The sequence below is a fragment of the Pogonomyrmex barbatus genome, unplaced genomic scaffold, assembly GCF_055798465.1.
Source record: "Pogonomyrmex barbatus isolate J1 unplaced genomic scaffold, ASM5579846v1 scaffold2, whole genome shotgun sequence".
Classification (NCBI taxonomy): Eukaryota; Metazoa; Arthropoda; class Insecta; order Hymenoptera; family Formicidae; genus Pogonomyrmex; species Pogonomyrmex barbatus.
The window spans coordinates 19695929-19716764 of record NW_028297116.1 but is presented as its reverse complement, the minus strand read 5'-3'; the positions used below and the strand labels follow the sequence as shown (position 1 = coordinate 19716764).

General features: G+C 34.5%; 1 protein-coding gene and 1 long non-coding RNA gene across 3 annotated transcripts in view; one reads left to right on the top strand and one right to left on the bottom strand.

Annotated features, from left to right (window-relative positions):
* LOC105422275 (uncharacterized) overlaps positions 1 to 20836 on the top strand; it is a 284608-nt gene that overhangs the window by 1753 nt on the left and 262019 nt on the right. Inside the window, exon 1 of one of the 2 annotated variants that reach the window (XM_089076729.1) lies at positions 13804 to 15470. The exons of the other annotated variant lie outside the window; for it this stretch is intronic. Within the exon in view, the coding sequence (XP_088932855.1) occupies positions 15432 to 15470 (39 nt within the window). The 5' untranslated portion in view covers positions 13804 to 15431. Of the gene's footprint in view, positions 1 to 13803; positions 15471 to 20836 lie in introns of those variants that run through there. 2 annotated transcript variants of the gene reach the window in all.
* Positions 3487 to 5750, bottom strand: LOC148936745 (uncharacterized). The gene is made up of 3 exons (XR_016139288.1): positions 5593 to 5750; positions 4609 to 5262; positions 3487 to 4062 (listed from the first exon to the last, which is right to left on the bottom strand). It is a non-coding gene; the product is annotated as an uncharacterized LOC148936745 (long non-coding RNA).

Below are 20836 nucleotides of genomic sequence, written 5' to 3'. Positions count from 1 at the left end.
TTGGTAATCGTACTTTATCTGGATTTAGATTATAATTTGGATTACGAATCGAAAGAAACAATAAAGAACCAAAAAACAAGATGAATTCGTGGAGTAAGTACATAAATTTTTTTTTTACTTCACGACAAAGACTTTATATTTTCAGTGGATTGAAAAGCACTGTCATTCGGGCGACTGCGATAAATCGTGTCTATGTTGATAACGGTAAAAAAATTGGGAAAGGTGCAACGACGCGGTTGACTCATAATTATCCAATTATTAATACCACATTCATATTAGTTGCAGTTGCATTCTAATTGCATCACTCCACGATATACTGACCTTCGTAAAAGTGCGCGGCCGATAATCACTCCAGATAAATAGATACTTGAAAACCATACATATAATTTGTGATTAAAATAACAAAAATGGAAAGCACTCGTAAAGCGAGTAATGCACAACAGTCGCGATGATCGTTATATTTATAAAATTTCTAATTGATTGAAACAATAACGGTGTTTAAAACGAATAGCCTTTCTTTGCGCTCTTATTATTCATTAGTTTTGTTTGCAAATTTCGGTTATTATGGTGAAAGTTAGTACTACCGTTAAACTCTCTATTTTGTAGTAATTTCTGATTGTACTTTTAATTGGTTTATATTCTATTATATCTTCAATCTTTGTTCTCTTTGAACATTTTAAAATTGTAAAATACATTTGGCCATTTAAGTTTTTTTGTATTTATAGTTTTTTTTCTTAATTATACGTTTTAACTAGAAACTTCAATTATAAGTTTAACTAGAAAAAGCATTTTTTTCATCAGATAATCATTCCGTGATTAGAAATTGCACATTATTAATTAAAGATTAAAGATTAAAACATTACAATAATAATTGGTGAAAATGTTAATTGATACATAGAAAAAATAATGCATTAAAATTAATTTATGTAAAAATTAATACATTATGTTGAACAACAATAGTACATATATTTGCATTTAACTTTGTAATTCATGCAAATGTTCTGCTATTTTTTTGGCCATCGCGTTGATAACGATAGTATTTTTATCGTGCATCTGGTTGTTTTTTTCCGTCTGTTCCTCATTGTTTTAACACGGTTATATCGTTGACTTTCGTACACGTTTGATCGATCGAATAATATTCCATTCCGGTCGACGTTTAATGAGACACACCCTATGCCGATAAATTTCATGCAAAGAAAGAACTAAAGTCAATAGATAGGGAGGAGGGGTCAAAATGTTGCACTTTAATTTGTAGTACGTCCAATTACTTGGATGAAATGATTAAGATTTTTGCACTATGAAAATAAAATAATATAAAATTTTATCTCGCAGAGAGAAAATATTAAACAAATAATGAATAGTCACGTTTTGCACGGATATTACTTCTCACGTCTGTCACTTATCTTTTGCTATGTTTCTCAATAAGAAACTGCGCGTTGTAAACAGTAGTGAAAGATATGTTCGTCTTATCCTTTGCTCCTGTCAACGTATCATTAATTCTTCAATCAATGATTCTTAAATCATATAAAATGTTTCTGAGAAATTTTAAATCATCAATAAAATCTTGATTAATAAAATCTTGATGTTACAAATTTAAGTTTATTGTGGCATATGCTTTAAATAGATACTCTTTTGTGTACGTTGCATAAATATATAGTGGAAAGATATATGAAGTGTTAGATAATTGAAAGTAAGAGAAGCGAGTGTAATCCCCTATTTGCAATCGGCGGATGACTTCATCACCGTGTCGCAATGGGCTCGCGACAAACACGCCTTCGCGCAGTCTGTAATTGCCGACTGTTTAGATTGTATCTTAAACGTTGACAGTATCTTTGTTGAATCTCCTGACAAGATCGTGCTAACAGAGCGATGGTATAAACGGTTCATCGTGAATATAAATATGCAAAGCGCACGATAGTTCGTTCAGTACTTGAATCGAAAATTATTAAGAATTCCGATATAACAAAACGAAAATATGCAGTCTAAAAGTTCTTCGAATTTAATATAAAAAATATGTATATTGCTTTAAAATTTTTACCATCAAAATAATTCTACACGATGTAAAGTTATATATTATATATTTTCGCGATGTGTGAGGACCGAATTTGCGTTGCGCTCACTCGATCAATCGACGTGAAAAGAGGTGAAGCCACCGTGTGATCGTCAGCCAGCAGACGCGTTACGTCGCGTTTATTAGAGCGACTTAATAAATTTTAATATTGCTCGGGGATCCGCTGGGGCGCTTCGTCAGCGGGAGGGAAGGAGGTATGAATGGTGGAGTTTGGGAGAGGACGAAGGAAGCGAGACGCGAGGGTGCAATTTAGTTTGCGGTTGCCCGAGTCGGGTTACGTTAGGCAAGTCCGGCCGCCGGTCGGTCCCCGTGACCGTGAACCGCGCGGCTGACCTGCGACACAAACACGATCTCTCTCCTCGACTGGACTCCATTGCCCCCTCCGAGTGTGTTCCCATCCCCTTTCCCGTTCCTATTCCCTTTGCCATTGCCACCCATAAATCTACCTGCACCACATCGCGTCTCGTTTCTACGGACCATTCGTCTCTCTCTCTCTCTCTCTCTCTTTCTTTCTCTCTCTCCTCCCCCTCTCTTTCTCTCTCTTTCTCTGATGCTAGACGTGTTGAAAACGTATAGGAGTATTCCACTCGAGAATTTTTCGAAATTTTCTATTTTTACTCGCTGCATTAAAACTTTTTGTTTTTAATAGAGTGTTTAAAAGACTAAAAGGTACGCGGTGTTCCATATAAAATTGCAAAAAATCTGTCTATTGAAAATATAATAATTAAAATTTTATTCAGTATGACTATACATGTAAGTATTAAAATTATACAAAAGATTTGATGATATCGAAAACTGGCGAAAACATACAAATCTTTCCTAACATGTAAATATTAATATATTGAATATAATTTGAAGTGTCTCAATCAGATTGTATTGCTGTACTTTGTTATGTTTTCTAGTTGAAAATTTCGATTACAAAACACATTCACAATAAGATAAAAAAGATGACATTTAAAAATAAAAATTTATTTAATATAATTTTTAATTTTCTGAATATTTCTTATTACTTGATTGTGATATTGATTGTGGGGATATAGACGTAAATTATTATAATTATAAAATTATAAAATAATTATTATTTATCATCATTATTTATTAATTATTATAAAATCAATACATTATTAAAAATAATGTATTGATTTTTTTATTTACATTGTACATTAGAATTAATTAATGCATGTTAAAATAATATTAATGAATACATATAAATTTTTGAGTGCACAAAATTTATGTGATGTTAATATGTGAATTTATACTTTATACTTAATTTTGAAAATATTATGTTTTTTATATTATTGTATCGAAAATTTTGCGTAAGACAAAAAAATATTACAGCAATTAATATTATCCAGATTTTAACATCAGTTTATCTTAATAAATTATTAATTTTTTAATTTATCCAGATTCCTTTTAGAGATTGCATAAATTTGACTTAGAAACATTTGTTATATTTTACTATTTTGTGATGTCACACATACTATAATCACAAAATACTTACAACTGATATAATCAGTTTGGTTAATAAAATCATAGATTATAAATTCTTTATAAGTTCTTTAAATAATATCTTTAAATAATAATATAGATTATTGAAATAATTGATATACCTAAATATATACATGTGAGAGAATAACAATGATTCTGAATAATTTGAATATTATGTCACGCAAACATAATTTTAAAACACATGTTACATGAAATATATAAAATCTATATATCAATATTACAATTTAAATATTTGTTAATAATTTGACTAATATATTATTATTATTAATAATAAACAAAGCGTTTCATAAATTATGTGTTGAAAGAATTAACATTTATTTTATATTATTATTTTATGTTAAGTAATAACGCAAAATGAATCTAGCTTGTCAAGAATGTCTTTTATCATATTGTCGCTTATATCATATTACAAAGATCTTCTACCATTGGTATCGTTTCAGAATCCATAATATAATCCATGTTTAGATCGTCGTTAGTTAAACCTATACAAAATATGTAAATAAATACATACAAAATATACCTATATACAAAATAATTAAATAAATACATTAGTGTAATAAATATAAAATTTAATTAGGCACTCAGTTATATTATTACATTGAAATTAATTTTTCGGATATGTAAATATCTGAAAAATTAAATGTTCAGATGCAAATATTATTTAAATTTGACTATTAGATTTATCAATTGCATGAGATGTTTTGTCAATAACTAAATATTGAAAATAATAAATTATTATAATTTGAAAATAGCAAATATAAAGATTTTGAGTAATAAAATAAAAATGTTTATGTAATTTAACTATTCTACGACATATATAACGCATATTTGTTTAATATTGAACATAAATTTTCGAAATCTTTTGATATAAATAAGTGTTAGACATGTAACTTTTTATGTATTGATATATATGAAAGTGAACATAAGCGATTTAAGAAGAGATATTGATAATTGTTTAGCTTTTTGTTCTTCACTTTTTGTGACACACAAGTCTATAGCAGCCTATTGATAACTTATACTTTCATTACCTTCAGGTAGATATTGTTGTAACATTAGATCCAAATTATTTTTTTCCGTACATGTGTTAGCTGTTATATTTTTACACATAGTATGAAAATAATATAAGTGGTGTTGTAATCCATGCATTCCTAGAGATATGCTAAGAGGATGATCGCAAATAGTACATTTTGTCATATTAAATTGGGTTGAATTGTCGGAAATGAAATATTTCCCAATCCAACTTTGTTTAATTTCATTGCGTATGTCTATTATTATTCTTGGATGCATGGATAAATGCTTTTCTAAATATTTAATAGTTTTATGCGACATTATTTGATTGCAGTATTTGCATACTAAATTATGATTTTCATTCTGCGTACACATATGACGGTATATAAACTTGTATCGGAATTCCATCGATGTGGTATTATCAGTACCCTTTTTATGATCAATTAAGTGGGATTTTATTTCTTCCCATCGAGTTTTACCGTAAATACATATATTACAAAATTTGCATTTTACTACAGTACAATTATATTCGTGATCAAATATTTCAATAGAATACATGGATGTTAAGATATCGTCTTTCATCCTTCTATACAGATTTATGTGATCCCTATTTGAATCGATCATATACATTTTTATTTCACTTATTTCAACAAAAGAGACTTGAATACGCAAATCTGAAAAATCAAATATTTAATAAATAAATGCAAATATTATTTGAATTCAAGAATGCTAAATCAATTATTCACATACCGAAGTTTTGAACAATTATTATAAATATTTTAGTAATAATTACATAACAATATAATGAAAATATCAGATTTTAATATAAATTTTGATTCATTATAAGTAAACAGCTTAAAAATTTCATAGTACGACTTTAAAATCTTGTAATATTAGTTTTATTTTATGTAAAATAACACTAATATTATAAGAAGCTTTTTTAGAAATTTAACAATTACGATGTTATCAATACACGATGCTATCGAATGCGATGTTATCAATACCTTTTTTATAACTAATTAAATGAAATTCAATATTTGTCCATCGAGAACCATCACAAAAAATTTTGTATTTTAATATAAAAAAGTTATGTTACAGTATTTAGATATTAAATCACTGTCAGCTTAATTATTGTATCCACACGATTACATCGAGTATTACTAATCAGATTCTGGCTATATTATGAAAATATGTTCGAAAATACTACTTGACAAAGTCGAAAAGAGACACGCTTTCAAATGTGTAAATATCGACCAAGTTCACGCGATCTTTTATTATTTTCTATACAAAAAAATCTAGTTTATTTATCTAAATAATAAATACCTATATCAGTAAACAAACGTAAAATAAAGATTTTATTAGTTTTACAAAAAATTAAAAAGGACTGACGTCGACTTGTAATAAAATGCGAAAAGAATCTTATGAAAATAAAAAGATTTTATCAAAAGTTGATATCAACTTACAATTATCAGAAAAATTTAATATTATTATGATTATATTAATATTTGTCGGGATTGTAAATTAATTTAAATACAACTTTTCTATCCAATGGGAATATATATATATATATATATATATATATATATATATATAAATATATATAAAACAGATTTTATTAGTACAAACAGAGATGTGTCTCGTGGAATGCGAGCTTTGTTTCACTTGTTAGATGCTGTCTCTCTCTCTCTCTCTCTCTCTCTCTCTCTCTCTCGCGTTTCGCATTATGCAATTTTCGGGATCTCCGAGTGATAAATACAACCATGGCTATCCTCTCTTTCTCTCTCGCTTTACCTGTGCCTTTTAAATTTCATTTTTTGCGCTCTTTCTTTCTTTGGTCCAGGCTGAAATCAGCGATGTAAACGGTGTATCCCGCTTTTATCGGCTCTTTTCTCGAAGAAGCACATTCCGTGACATTACATCTCGACACATAGTTGATCTATTTCGATATTCAATTTACTGAATCGGAATTTGTCTTATAAAGTGTAATATGTGGTAACTGTTTTTTTATTTTTTTTTTTATTATTGTTTCTTTTTATTTTTTTGCTATCTAATGAAATAGATAAATTTAGCTTAAACAGATATTGATGATTATAGAAATTATTTATCATTTAAGAAAACATAATCAGATATATTTTGAATCCTTAGTTTTCAGTAAATTTCTCTTATTTTATAAAAATTGCACGATCTATATTATTTTATTTTGAAATAAAATATGTGTTTATTTATTGTACAAAGTTTGTAAATTCTTAGTTTAATTGGTCTTTAATTGGTGTATCTATTATCGTTTATCGTATAAATATTTGTTGTATTAGTTCATAGTTCGAAAGATTTCTAGTTTACATTATAATGCACCGCATAGAATTTCATTCACTTTCGCCGTTAATTACGGAATGAACGTGCACGATTCCATACGGTTTGAGTGCTATCTTCGTTCGTGTGATGAAAGGAATATGCAAATTTCATTCATTTAAAAAATGACGTCTCAGAATTATAGCTCGTCAAATTAAAAACGAATTTTCAAGATTTTCAAGAAACTTATTGTGTTACGGTTCGTTAACTCAATTAAATATTGTCCGATTAAATACTTTATTGTTATATAGATATTAAGATGTGACAAATCCAGTGAAGATGAAATTGCAAAAACGAAATTATTTTAAAAAGAAAACTGCCAATGTTTTGATTTGTTTTTAGAAATGCTAAATGCATTGTTATGCGATCGAAATTTTTTTCCGTTTTTATATTTATATCAGTATATCTAAGTTTTTGTCAGTCATATGACATATGTCGATTAAATTTGATTATATTTGATTATAATGATTGATTACATTCATCCGGAAATTTAATAACAATTCTTAATTTCTTGTTTTGTAATATTTTTCTATTCTTTTTTTTATATATATATTCAAATAATGATTTAATATTTATATCTTAAATTTTTTTAAAATTGGAACATTGTTCTCAATTTTTACATTATTCAATAATGTATAATGTATTTCGAGTAAATTATTATGTTATGTTTTGAGTTCGATAAGGAAGAAATTTCAGACATTAGGATTCATGATTCGACATGTGAATCGATGATATAGTCGAGTGTCTTCGCGAATTTAATGCCACTACGGCCATTATACTCATGTCGAAGCGTCACGGGTTTCTAGACATGAAGATTCATATGGCTTTTTCTGAGTGCTGTTCAGTTTGAGCAAAAACGTGAAAGTGCTTCTATCCGGACGGATCTAGCGTGTTCCAAGTAAAGCGATTTAGAATTCCGTGCCCTAATTACGGTGGAAATCATTTTCTAAGTACACCGCAAGCGCGCTCACTCGTTTCGCATCGTTTTAACGCACGTATGACAACCTTCCGAGAGAAATCCTTCTCAACGGAAATTCCGACGTGCCAATTTCGGAATAGTACGTAAAAACCTTAATCGAGGGTAATTTCACGACGGGAATGGCCATTGTCTTAAATTCATAGCATTATAGAAAGAGAAGTAGAGTTTACAAAAAGAGGTAAGCGATATGGATAACGAGTAAATGGAGGTATACGCGTGGCATGCATATGTTTGTGAGACAAATTTAAAATTCTATTTATTTTTGATAAAATCTTACTTTTGATTTTGTTTAACATCTTTACTGGTATTATAAATTTATTTTTAGCTAAATATATTCTATTAAATATATGAAGATAAAATTAATTTATATATGTATAAACTTTTTATGATATACATAATTTTGTTTCTACAAGATATGTGTATCAATTTTATGTGTGAAAGGATAATTAACAATTCTACAGAGATAGAGATGAGTAATCATCGTTTTGAAATTCTCGTAATTTATTAATTACGCGTGATTAATAAATAATTATATAACGGAGGTCAATAACGGCGATGAGCAGATGCGTAGTTAATATCAATTTGCAAGATCACTGTATTTGGTAATGTAACTGAAAACATGACCCAATATATTGTACGCATTCACACGATTCATTATACTGTCAGATCACACACATATTTCTCACATTAAAAAAAATTGATTAATTACGGCGAGATACGAAATTGGTGAAATAAAATATTAAATGTAACGAACGCTTAAATTGGAATAATCATCTTCTCTGTCTTCTCATAACCGTTACACTTTCTGATCTTAATAATAGAGATCAAAAGATAACGAATCAAGATGTTGATAAATTTACAACTTGAAGTCACACACATCCCGAAATAATGCATGCTACTTCACGACAAATGCGGGATAAATAAAAAAACATTAAAAACATCAACGAGATTATATTAAAAGATTTGATAATTTCGAAATTTTTGCGGCGAGTATATGTAGAATTCTGCTGAGGATTTCTAAGGAATGCAGGAATGAGGAAGTGACTGACTATCGTGTTTTTCAAGAAAGCTCACACATTTTTCATTAAAATTGTGCGACCGCGGCGATGTTTTATTCCGCGCCGTGTTGCCGCACGCATACTTTTCTATGTATGTATGTATATATACATGTATGTACATATGTATTCCGGAATGAACACGGTTCTTTACGCGATAATTATCTTTTCCCGAATATCCTTATGGATCGCCAGCGGCGTGCGAAGACGCACGCCTCGCGATTCAATTTCGCGTTAGTAGTAGACATGAAAAGCGATACGCGCGGCTCCTCATTCAATCTTAATTACGGTATTTCGCGGCGTACCGTTAATGATGTTGGGTTGACTTCTCGCGACCGAAAAACGCATATCGCGTCGCGAGCGACGCTTATCGCGACGACGTACGTCTCGGTCGCATGTCTCGTTTGCATAGGAAACACGCGCGTTAACATCGCCGTCTCAGTGATACGTACGTATTATAATTTCCTCACAATAGATTTTGTCGCGACGAGAACGTGGGACCTTTCGTGCGATATGACATTCGATAAGCATCCGTGAAATTCATTAAACGACCTCGAATTTGCGAGCGAAAGGATGTTGAATTTCCTTCTTTCACTTCTTGTCACTTGTTAATACCAAGTGATATTTTTTAAAATATCCTTTATTCAATTTTTAGACAAAATAACATATATAAATAAAAAATGCCAACTTTTTTTTATCATGTACGTGATTAAAAATAATTGAAATATCAAATGACGTAGAAAATTATTAAAAAATTTTTTTCTTTTGATTCTTTTCCTTTATTCTTTCTACTCTATTAAATATGAGAACACTGCAGGATTGAAAACAGATGACAATGGCTGTAATTCTCGCGCGTTTTTTTTAACGGTTTTAATTAAATCTAGGGTAACGGTAGAGCGCTTTGTAATTATTATCGGTCAGCCTACCGATGTGCAACAAGTACGAATTTAGTAGCGATCAATCATCACACGCACAACCGACCTCGCCTAACTGCGAAATACGAGTGAAAGCGATACACACGGGGCAAGCTTGGTCTGGGATGTAATAATTATTCAAAAGTACAGGGCTCCATTCTCGTTTCCTGATAAATGATAATGTCGTGCCGGAAGGAGCCGCTCATACGAACAATATCAGTCGTTGGGAAATGATCGATCGAACTCGAAGATTTTCTGGCGGCTGAAAGTGCATACGCGTGGCTCGCAATCACTATGCCCGTGTTGTGGATATTTTTCTGTTCTTTTTTTTTTTTACGGAGCAGAAGCTCTTTTCGTCTTAGTTAGAAACCAGGTCTCTCTCTCTCTCTCTCTCTCTCTCTCTCTCTCTCTCGCGAATGCTTCATAGCTCCGTCTAACAACTTCCTGAGCAATGGCGATAAATAATGCATAGTTACGCGTGTGCTTCCTCGTTGTGTCTCGTACAGGCTCTTATTTTTTTCGTAAGCTTAACATTGCTCGAGAACGACAAGTGTTTCTCACCTCCTGCGTAACTGATTACGATACTGTGGAATACGTGAAAAAAAAAATTCTTTCCCACGAACACTCGACTCTGACGTAAAGCGATAACGTTAATTTATTAAATGATGCGATCGGAGTACGCCGCTTAAACAGAGTTGGTTATTAACACAACCTATATCAGTGCTAGATTATTCGTTACACAATATGTAATCTCGTATGCATGATCTCATTGCTTATTCTGCAACGTCTATTGTTACTCAGCGGTAATCCCTGCTCATTCTTCGAAATCGTTTTAAAGGAAAATTGGTTTTAAGAATCTATCTATTATTTTTGTTATTGAAGTATTTAATTATTATCTTAAAATGAAAGTTTATCTCTTTTTTTATTGAGGAATAATTGCAATGAATAATAATAATAAAGTAGAAATGTTTATTTGTAATTTTTATATTATTTTAACTTTTATTAATTATAATATATAACGATGTTATTGGTCATTAAAAAATGTCTTTTTTAAACAATAGTGAAATTTATGTGAGAGATACAGAAATCATTTCAAATTTTCTAAATGCACATATCTTAATATCTTCAATATATTATCAGTATTTTTATAAATTGAATATGTATTTATTCATCTAACATTTTAAACATATCCATGAATCATATTCTGTCATTTTATTCAAAATATCATAAAATAGTATTAAAATTATTAATAAGTTAAAGAATCTTAAATCTTAGCGTCAATAAAAATCTTAGAATCAATAATTATGACGAATGTCCGATTATATAATCACATGAAAAATTAAAGGCAATGTTATGTACGCAATAATTAAAGACAACATTATGACTTTAATTTTTCATGTGATTATATAATCGGATAATTGATTCTAAGACTTTTATTTTAATATTTAAGATTCTTTAGTTTTTTTATACTAGTTTAGTACTTTGTGATATATTTATACTAATTTAGTAATTCGCGATATTTTGGGTAATATAACAGAATATGATTCATGAATATGTTTAAAGTGTATTTAGAATATATATATACATATATATAATGATCAATTTGTAAAAATACTAATAATATATTGAAGACATGTGTATGTACGAAATTTGAGATGGTTTTTGTTATTGTATTTCTCGCGTAAATTTTCCATTGTTGTTTGAAAAAGATTCTTCTAATGATTGATTGCTGAAACTTGAATTCGTGTTGCCCAAAATCATTCGCGAAAATATTAAATTTATTTTTTTTATAATATTTATTTGACGGATGTATTTGTTAACTCTGCATTGTTGATCAAACATGAGAAGGATGTGTTAGAGTGCAAGCACCAACCAACAGGTGGCACCAGCTTGCTTACAACTGCAGTTGCATTGCAATTCCCGCAGGGATGACTGGTTCGCAGTCATTTGGGTTTAGCGAACCCACGGACCCGAGCTCAATATATTGCGAATTCTTACATGCACTTATATACTGTATACGCATTCATGTAGACATGTTTTGAATGACAGTGCAATGAACTTGAAGAAAAGTAGAATCAAGATGCATAATTTAAGAATAATAAGAAGAATAAGAGTAAAAACCAAAATCTTCTTCATGTACATGTAAATGAGATAGAATTGCGAAAGCTAAAACTCTTTATTTATATTCCTCATTAATAAAACGTTTGCATGGCAATTGCATTTATATATTTTTTTTTCGACATACAACAGATATCCAGATGAAGAAACACTTTTAGTATTATCTTTTTGCTTTATTTTACTGAACACATGCAGATAAATCGAGAGAAGCGTTTGTAGACTAATAGTTTCAGATTGTTGAAATATTTTTATATATTAAATATTGTTTTTTTTTTATATCCGAGAACACATTTATATTGCACCTTCCCACATTTTATATTGCATCTCTATGTTGAGCAGTTTTTTATAAATAATTAAATTATACAGTAATACATAAATAGTTAAATCTAAAAATTGGCCTTACTAGTAGAATATTTTTCTTATTCATTACAGATACAGAAAAATCATATGTACGTCACGAATGAATATAATAATTTTCTATCTTTTCAATATTGAAATTATATCAATTACGATTTCTGTATATATATATGCGCATGTGAATAGACTGCCTGATGGAGTAACGGAAGTAGCAATAAGTATCACTTTTACTCGCGAATTTGTTGCGGTACTTATTTCTAGCACTTTCCTTCCGTGCGCGGCCTAATTCTCACATTCTCACTACGTTAAGTGAATGCAATCCGAGACCCGTCAATTTTCACTCGTGCATCTATGTGATACTCTACATTTAATAACGCATTCGGATAACAGATTTCATTCGCTCTATCATCTGTGAAACGCGATTAGACACGCGAATCTGTCTTACCACTCGCACAGCATCGTAAATGGCTTGTTAAAACGCCAATATTTTTAAGTCCGTCGATTTTCAATTTTCTTTCATTTACCAGCAAAGACATTTATATGCCTGGAAATTAATTTCTACTCGTCATTGTGTGTTTTATGTAAAATTAGCGCTTCTGTCAATCGGTCGGTTAGACCTTAATGACGTCGGCTTGTTGTGCCGATTCGTAATTGTTAACACGATCCTGAAAACGCAGATATGACATGGCGATGGAATCGATGTCCGATGTCGGTGACACGGCAATTCGAGCGCGCGATGAAAGAGGCATTCAATTACCGGCGACAAGTCGGCGATGACGAGTCGCGAAGGCTCGAGTCCGAACAAGGATTCGACTAATGAAACGCGACTCGTTGCGCTATGTGGCCGAACCGGGTCCTCGCCTCGTGCGTTTGTGATTTATTCACGATATTAAGAACTCTACCGTCTCTGTGGTGAGTCATAAACCCCATCAGTCTTATCGGTTGCTGATGTTAATCGTCGCACGAGTACTGTTTGTTATTGTCATATTGGCGATATAATAATTCCGAGATGAAAACCATTTAATCTTATTATTAATCGCGTACGTATGTTGCAACGTTACTAACGCAACGTAAACTCTTTGTTCTTTCGCGCTGCGTTCGCGTCATAGTCGAGTTGCCTTAGGCAATACTGACTGCTCGGCGCGCTGGACCGAAGCTGGAGCCGTTCGTGGTCCGCCATTTTTACGACGGTCTATATGGTCGGCCACACGAAAAAAAACGAGAATGCAATGCTTTCGTCTGGCTGGATCGTTTGCATATACGCCGCATTATTTTCATTCAGGGAGAGAGTCAACGCTGGGGGAGTTCGATTATCCCCGTGTCGACGTCGGTGGCGATGGCGGCGATGGCGACGACGACGACGACGACGACGACGACAGGGAAGCGTTATCACGCATGCCCGTATTTCCCGGCGTTCTCATCCTCGTCCGCGGAATCGCCTGACGGCTATTTTGACAGTACGCCGCCCTGCATCCTCCGCGTTAAGATACATCTCGACCCTTGTCCTCCATGTCGATCACCCTCGGTCTCGTCTGTACGCGATTCCGCTGCGAGTGATGCATCCGATGCACTGCGGGAGAGACGCGTCGGACGCGCCGCTTAAACGTGCGCGTTTAACAGCGCCGTTTGCGAAACCGGGTCAGTCGATAGAATCCTAGCGAGTGTTTGTGCGCGTCCGGAATATTCCTTCACTGAGACAGGATTGAGAGGGTGAAAAATCAGCGGAAACCATACTGTGTTCTGAGGCCCGGAATCGGATAAATTTGTCTCTTGATACAGCATCTTAATCTCGCGAGAACGGTCCTCGACTCGAGAGTTTTCCGTTCCGGCAGAACGCAGGGATTGCAGGTAGTAAATTTATCGAGTTGTCCCCCTGAAAGGGACGCGCGCGATTCGTGTAGATAGTACCGTTTTTCGTGTTGGCCGAAAGAATGACAGCGTGGCGGGTCCGAATCTTCGCGACGTCTTCTCAAAGCGAGGCGTTGACTCGTTTTTGAGTCAAGTGGGCGGGTGTAGTCGTGAAAGAGTGAAGTGTTTGAATGACTTGCGCGAGAAGGTGGTTGTGTTAACTCGAGAGTATGCGGATTTCACGGACATATATACCACCTCGGTGAGGTGGAGCCCCGGCTCTCTCGGCCATCGCCGGATTACCGTCGGCGCGGGCGTCCCGAAGTGCCATGTAAATCTTCCTGAAAATTACAAAGTAATCCCGCGACAGTCCCAGAATCAGGTTTCGCTGTGTGCGCTTGTGTTTACGTGTGTGCAAATGTGCGTGTGTATTGTGTGCCGTACGTAAAGTGTGCTACCCCGACGAGAATGACGTCTCCTTCAGCGAGCCGTCCAAATACCTCGGGAATCTTGACGATCAACGCAATCGATGCGATCCCGCAAGATACAAAGACAATCGTTGCAAAGACAATTGTTAATGCGACTCTGGTAACGGACGGGACTGCGTTTTGTGATTATCCGTGAGAGGGGCGGGGACCCTCTTCCTCGAGGCGAATCTGGAATCTACGAACCTGCTGTGCTCTCCTCACGGACCGTGGAACCGTCTGCCTGTCAGATGCGTTTCTCGTCTTTCAGAACGTGAAATCCCGTTTGGGACCTTGACGGGTTCTCGTCCGCGAGCGGATTCCCGCGCTCTCGGTCGGTTTCGAGCTATCCCGGTGCATGCGTTCGAAAGTGGGCGGATGCCGCTGTCCACGCCAAGGACACGTATCCTCGAGCGCGCACCCAAGAACAATGAGGATCTCGGAACGGCCGTTTCGTTGCGATGCCGGAATGCCGTGCTGGGAATGCAAAGTCCGAGCCGTCTCGTTCTGCCCTTCGTCCATGTCGTCATCCACGTTGTCGCTGTTATCGTCGTCGTCGTCGTTGTCGTTTATTCCGTTGAAACTAAACGAAACCTAATTATACCAAATGCATATGTTATGATATAAGTCGAAGAGCATCAAGTAAAGCTCGTTTTTGTCCATTTATGTCCATTTATGTTAAAAAGAGAGTGAAGGAACGGAATTGGCGGAGAAGGCGGCAAGGAAAGAGAATACGAAGAGACTAACGAGCCGAACAGGATGAATCATTTCGATTGGAAGCTGCTTCGCCGAAAAAAGGTAGTTTGTTAGACCCAGTTTCTCGCGATTCTTTTTTGAGTTTGCTTTCTGCTGTTTGTGAATCGAATAAAGTCATTTATCACATATCTGGATTTTTAAACGCGTGAATTCACATTTATTACGTTTTGAAATGGAATTTTTAACACTTTGATTCATGGGAGTTAAATGATAATCCTGTGCACTATTTGTCATTTTTTATTTAGAGCTAACTGTTTTTGAGAGATATCAAAGGTAAAAGTTTTATGCGAGTTTATATTGCAATATAAGAAAAAAATCATTTAATTTTAAAAATTATATCTAATATGAAAATTTTTATATAACGAAAAATTGCATTTACGTTGAAGTCATAACAATATGTATGTAACATATCAGAAAAATTAACATTTTAGAAAAATTTCGATTTATAATTTATTTATTTATTAAAAATATTTATCAGCTTATTATATATTTTTAAAACAGTTTACTATGTTTTATCTAAATGTGCATTGGGTATTTTGCTACAAGACAATGTACATTTACTCATTCTTTTGCTGCGAGTAATTACATTGAAGAACAACTGCTCACGTACCTGTAGGTTAAAAGCGCTATTAGTCAAATTCCAAAACATAACGAATGTAAGTAAGCTGCGATTACAAATTACCGCTCATATAAAAAGCGACTTATTGACCCGTGGAAAGATTAGTAAGGAACATTATAGTGAGCAACGAGCTGCCCGTTTTCGCATGTAGATGGATGTATAGTTGGGAATAATAGAGACATTGACTGCTGCCATAATGGCGATCCATTAGTCACCGAGAGAGCGAGATAGTCGGAAACGTGGAGAATAGCCTTTTTGAGCGTTATTAAGAATCTGCTGCGCGCTTACTCGCAAATATACGGCGTTTCGTTTCCGTCGTTTTTATTCCCATTGACTCGGAAAGTATGTTCATTGTCTCTCAAAATTTCTGCTAATCTCTCATTTTTAACAAACACGTGCGGAGCTAAGTATCCTTGACCTCGTGATATTCCGTTAACTTCCTGCAGCATCATGGTATACTATTCAGCCTTTAAGTTACTTAAAATTTTATGTATGGCAAGGAAATAGAGTTATTTCCACGCCCCAAATTGTATTGGAAGATTAACGATTATTTCCGCTAGTTAACACTTTAATTTCTTCGATAATCGATAAGCTATAGAGGATAAGCGAACATTGATCTTCACGATGGATTATATGTCAAATAATAGAGACATAGAAAGTACTTTACGAGAGCTGTCCATTTGTTACAAAGGAGGCCGATGCGGATAGGAAATTACGTTGCACTTAGGTAGATGCACATCGTCATTTCCGCGCCCGAAATGCTCTCTTCAAAGCGTCCGCGATGACATTGCATTAATATATCTGATATACTTTGTTAATGCTGTAATAATAATCAAGATCTCTTTAAACGAAAATAATCTAGAAGCATTCTTTTAAATATTAAGAATTATCACATTATGAAGAAATCTAAAAATCTCTAAAAAATTATCAGATTTCTAAGATTTTTTGGAACATTGCGAATTTAAAAAAAAAAACGTTAGAAAAAAGTCAAAATTTTACCTGTAATATCAATATTTCGGAATAAGATATTGATTTCATACAGATTCTAATCAGATATAATAATTAAAAAAATAATTTATAAGTGATAATAGATCAGATAATTTAGATAATAATAATGAGAGCCAAGATTTAATTCAGATCTTGGCTTTCATTATTATTATTTAGATTTTGATCTATTATTATTTATAAATTATTCTTTTGATACATATTTTACAGATTAGCAATTAAAGCATTAAAGCAATTTCTAATTAATAATTGTTTTGTCGGATAACCGCGCTGTGGATTGCAGATAAGATAGAATCCGATAGCGATTGCATTACACGCGTCGTCATCTAGGCACAATTCACTCGGATTAAGAGGATTTTCAGTATATTTACTCAATGTGTTAGTACGTAGAGATACGTTTTTCGTTCGATCTTACCTGCGCGAGTTGAATGTGTGCGGTCCCAAGCGCATTTGTGTGAGATTTGCATAACAGAAAGAAGGCGTTACCGTGGACGGCGTTAAATTTCAGGCATCAGTGCGCTCGGCTTTCTGTCCCCGCGGACTTTTCTCGTGTCTCCGGTAATTACCGTATACCTGATCGAGGCATTTCGCGGCGTACAGTGTTAGTGTAAACGCTTAGACTCGAACTTGCGTCGCCACATTGTCTGTCGCCACGTTTGCGCGCTATCGGCGCGCTTTATCGCTATCGATATGGACTTTCGCCTTCGGCGGTGAGACTTTAACCCGGATGAGTTATGCGCGTTCTGAAGTGACATTTATACGTGCATTAATGGATTATCTACACGTCCCGCGGCTCAAACGATCGCGGCCCGGCGATTTGCATTGAATGTATCAAGTGTACGATGATTTGCTCGCCGACTCTAATTTAACCGTGTAATTGACTCCACGACGAAATCACGTAATAGCGAGCAGCGAAATACCGCCGGGGCCCTATTAACATAAGCGATTTTCCCGCGAAAATCCTAATCTCGACATTTACCACGCGCGTTATCTGTACACATCACCCATAGAAATCGGGCGGTTGTGCTCTCGCGAAGATTATTAATGTCGTAAAGTTACGCTCCCATATATCAATCGCTCGGAAAATACGAGGCAAATCCAACGAACAATCGATATAAAAATGTACGCGCAATCTCTTAAGTGGAGCAATTTTCCGCGTGAACGAGTATCCACCGCCGAGAGACGTAATTAACGATAGCCTCCGTCATAATTGATCTCTAGCCAGATTTATCTCGTGATCTGGTATTTACCATGCCGATTAAGTAATCGTCACGTTTGGCCGGACGGTATTTTTACTCTTCCTTCTTCTTATGGATATTGATGAGGTAATGACGTATGCCTCAAAAAAAAAGACATTGAAAGACCAACAGGACGAACGAGAAAGTGGAGACAGGAGAGCAAACTTGGAGATTGCGACGACATTTTGCAGAGGAGTGGCAGCCCGTTACTACAGGCTATAAATCGATCTCGCGTCTCTCCGCAGGCCTCTTTCGCGAATCACAGGAGCGGAAGAGCGTTTCGCGATCCCTGGACTTTTCTCGTTTCTTTCCCACGCTGTCGTCAATGTGGCAGCGTCAAAATCGACAAGCGTGATGATTTTGTGCACTTTTATATATCACCGCGTAAAATAATCGTTAGTCTAATTCACTCGCGATATCTATAGAGATGAATAGATATTTGTGCCGTTTAATACGAGGAAAGCTTATTCGCATGTCTGCAAATTGAACGATACAATGCGAATAAGGCCTCTCCTTGCTCGTATCCGCAATGGGCAGGTCTTTCTCGTTATCCCATTTAATGACACTCCGATATTCAAATCGCGACCGACCGACCGAAGTCTAGAAACTCGAGCCGCGCATTCCAATAGCGCTCGGGATGAAGATGGCCTTTTACGAAACCTGAGAAACACTATACAATAGGCTGCCAGTCCACGTTGCGGCAATTCTCGCGCGCGAATTCTCGGCGCGCGAGATAATGGAAAACTTATCACGCCCGCAATCTACCACAAATTGGAATTGGCTCGCTTACCTTGGCCTACGTTCATTCGCGTCGGTCAAGTTGGGATAACTAGGCGCGTGCGAAAATTCCAGATCGCAATTTCACGATATCGCTTCGAGGTGCGCGACGGAAATTGATGGAAATGGACGTTGGCTATCGTAACGACGACATCGATTCGCACCGTACGCCGATGTGAACGGATTTGCCTTTTTTTTTTTGATTGTGTAAATTACGAGACGGCTGGCGAATGTAAAAACGTTGTGACGTGATGCTTAAAGTAGGCCAACGGAACCGTTCATTGCCCGGCACTGGGGTGAGGGCGAAAGGAGGGTCGATATAGTTTAAAATCAATAATCCTGTTCGCAGTTAGCTATTTAAGTTTGAAATTGTATAATTAGGATGCACCACACTTTCGTGTCTTTTCTATTATTCAAAAAAATAAAATTCAAATTGATTAATTAATTTAATTATGTTCATATCGGCAATATTACATATCAAGTTTAATTCTGTGTATCTATAACGCCGTAATATTAAAAATTTTGATGAATCGAGATAATACGTCATATTATATATTATAACAGTTTAATATTAATTATCTAACTATTAATTATCTAACTATTATTAACTATATCATTTAATTGAAGCCTAATGTATGAAAATATTTTTATTTATATATTTTTATATGAGAGACCAATTATTAATGCACATTCGAGAGAATAAGGTTGATAAAGTTGATTTGTGAAATAAGAGATTTTATTTTTGATGGTATTTTAATTGCCATTAATAAAATTATTAATCCGTTGGTAATTGCGACATGTTTTGTGACACGCGACTATATTGATCGAAAGTAATATAAATGGTAATTTAAAAAATGTCGCAATTACGAGAGAATACATGGATGTAACGACTCTCAAATCGAGGAAGCTAAACGCTCCTAATTTTTATTTAGCTTCTCGGGTTTCGATGGAATTCGACGGTTTTATGGACCTCAGTAAACACATGGAGTGGCATGCCAGTCTGATGGTATTGTCAATATATTTTTTACGGTCTACGCCCACGCTCGCATTTATGAGAACAAATAGCAGTACTTGGACTCGGAGAAGAAACGTAGATTATGATAAAATATTACTTACAAGTTTTGAGCCCGTACAATAGAGCTCGCAATCATTACTGTCTATGTTCTGTATTTTAGCGTATTTAGATATTAACGTGACGATATCATAAATAAACGTGAATGAATAAAATTACTGATAATTATTATACTCTCATAAATCAGGCTATTGAAAAATATTGCCAACATCTCATTCACTTTGCCTAATAATTATATATTACAATGTAGTATATATCAATCGGATATATAATTAGGATATATAGTTATGATTGTGGGTTGATCCTTGATGAAAAGCGCAGTCTTCCGCTCGCTGCAGCCTCAAGCATCGTCGCCGATTCGTCTAGCTTGATGCAAGCGGATCAACGACACTGCTTCCGTTTTCCGTGAGATTGCATCGGGGTGGGGCTAACATCGATCGCAACCCTCGCGTGCGCTCCACAGTTTCCACCCTTGCTCTCAGACGCGCAGCAGCCACGGGGGACTCCAACCACGTAGCAAAACACTCTTTCTCCCTCAAATAATAACGTTTCATGGACCTTGTCCTTCGGTCACGCATTGCATTCAGTTAAATCACAAGGCACGTACGTCCTGTAACAGTCCATTTTCTTCTTATAGCTTCGACAAAGAAATAGCAAATATTTTTAAAAATCTTTTCTACGTGCTATTGTATCGTAT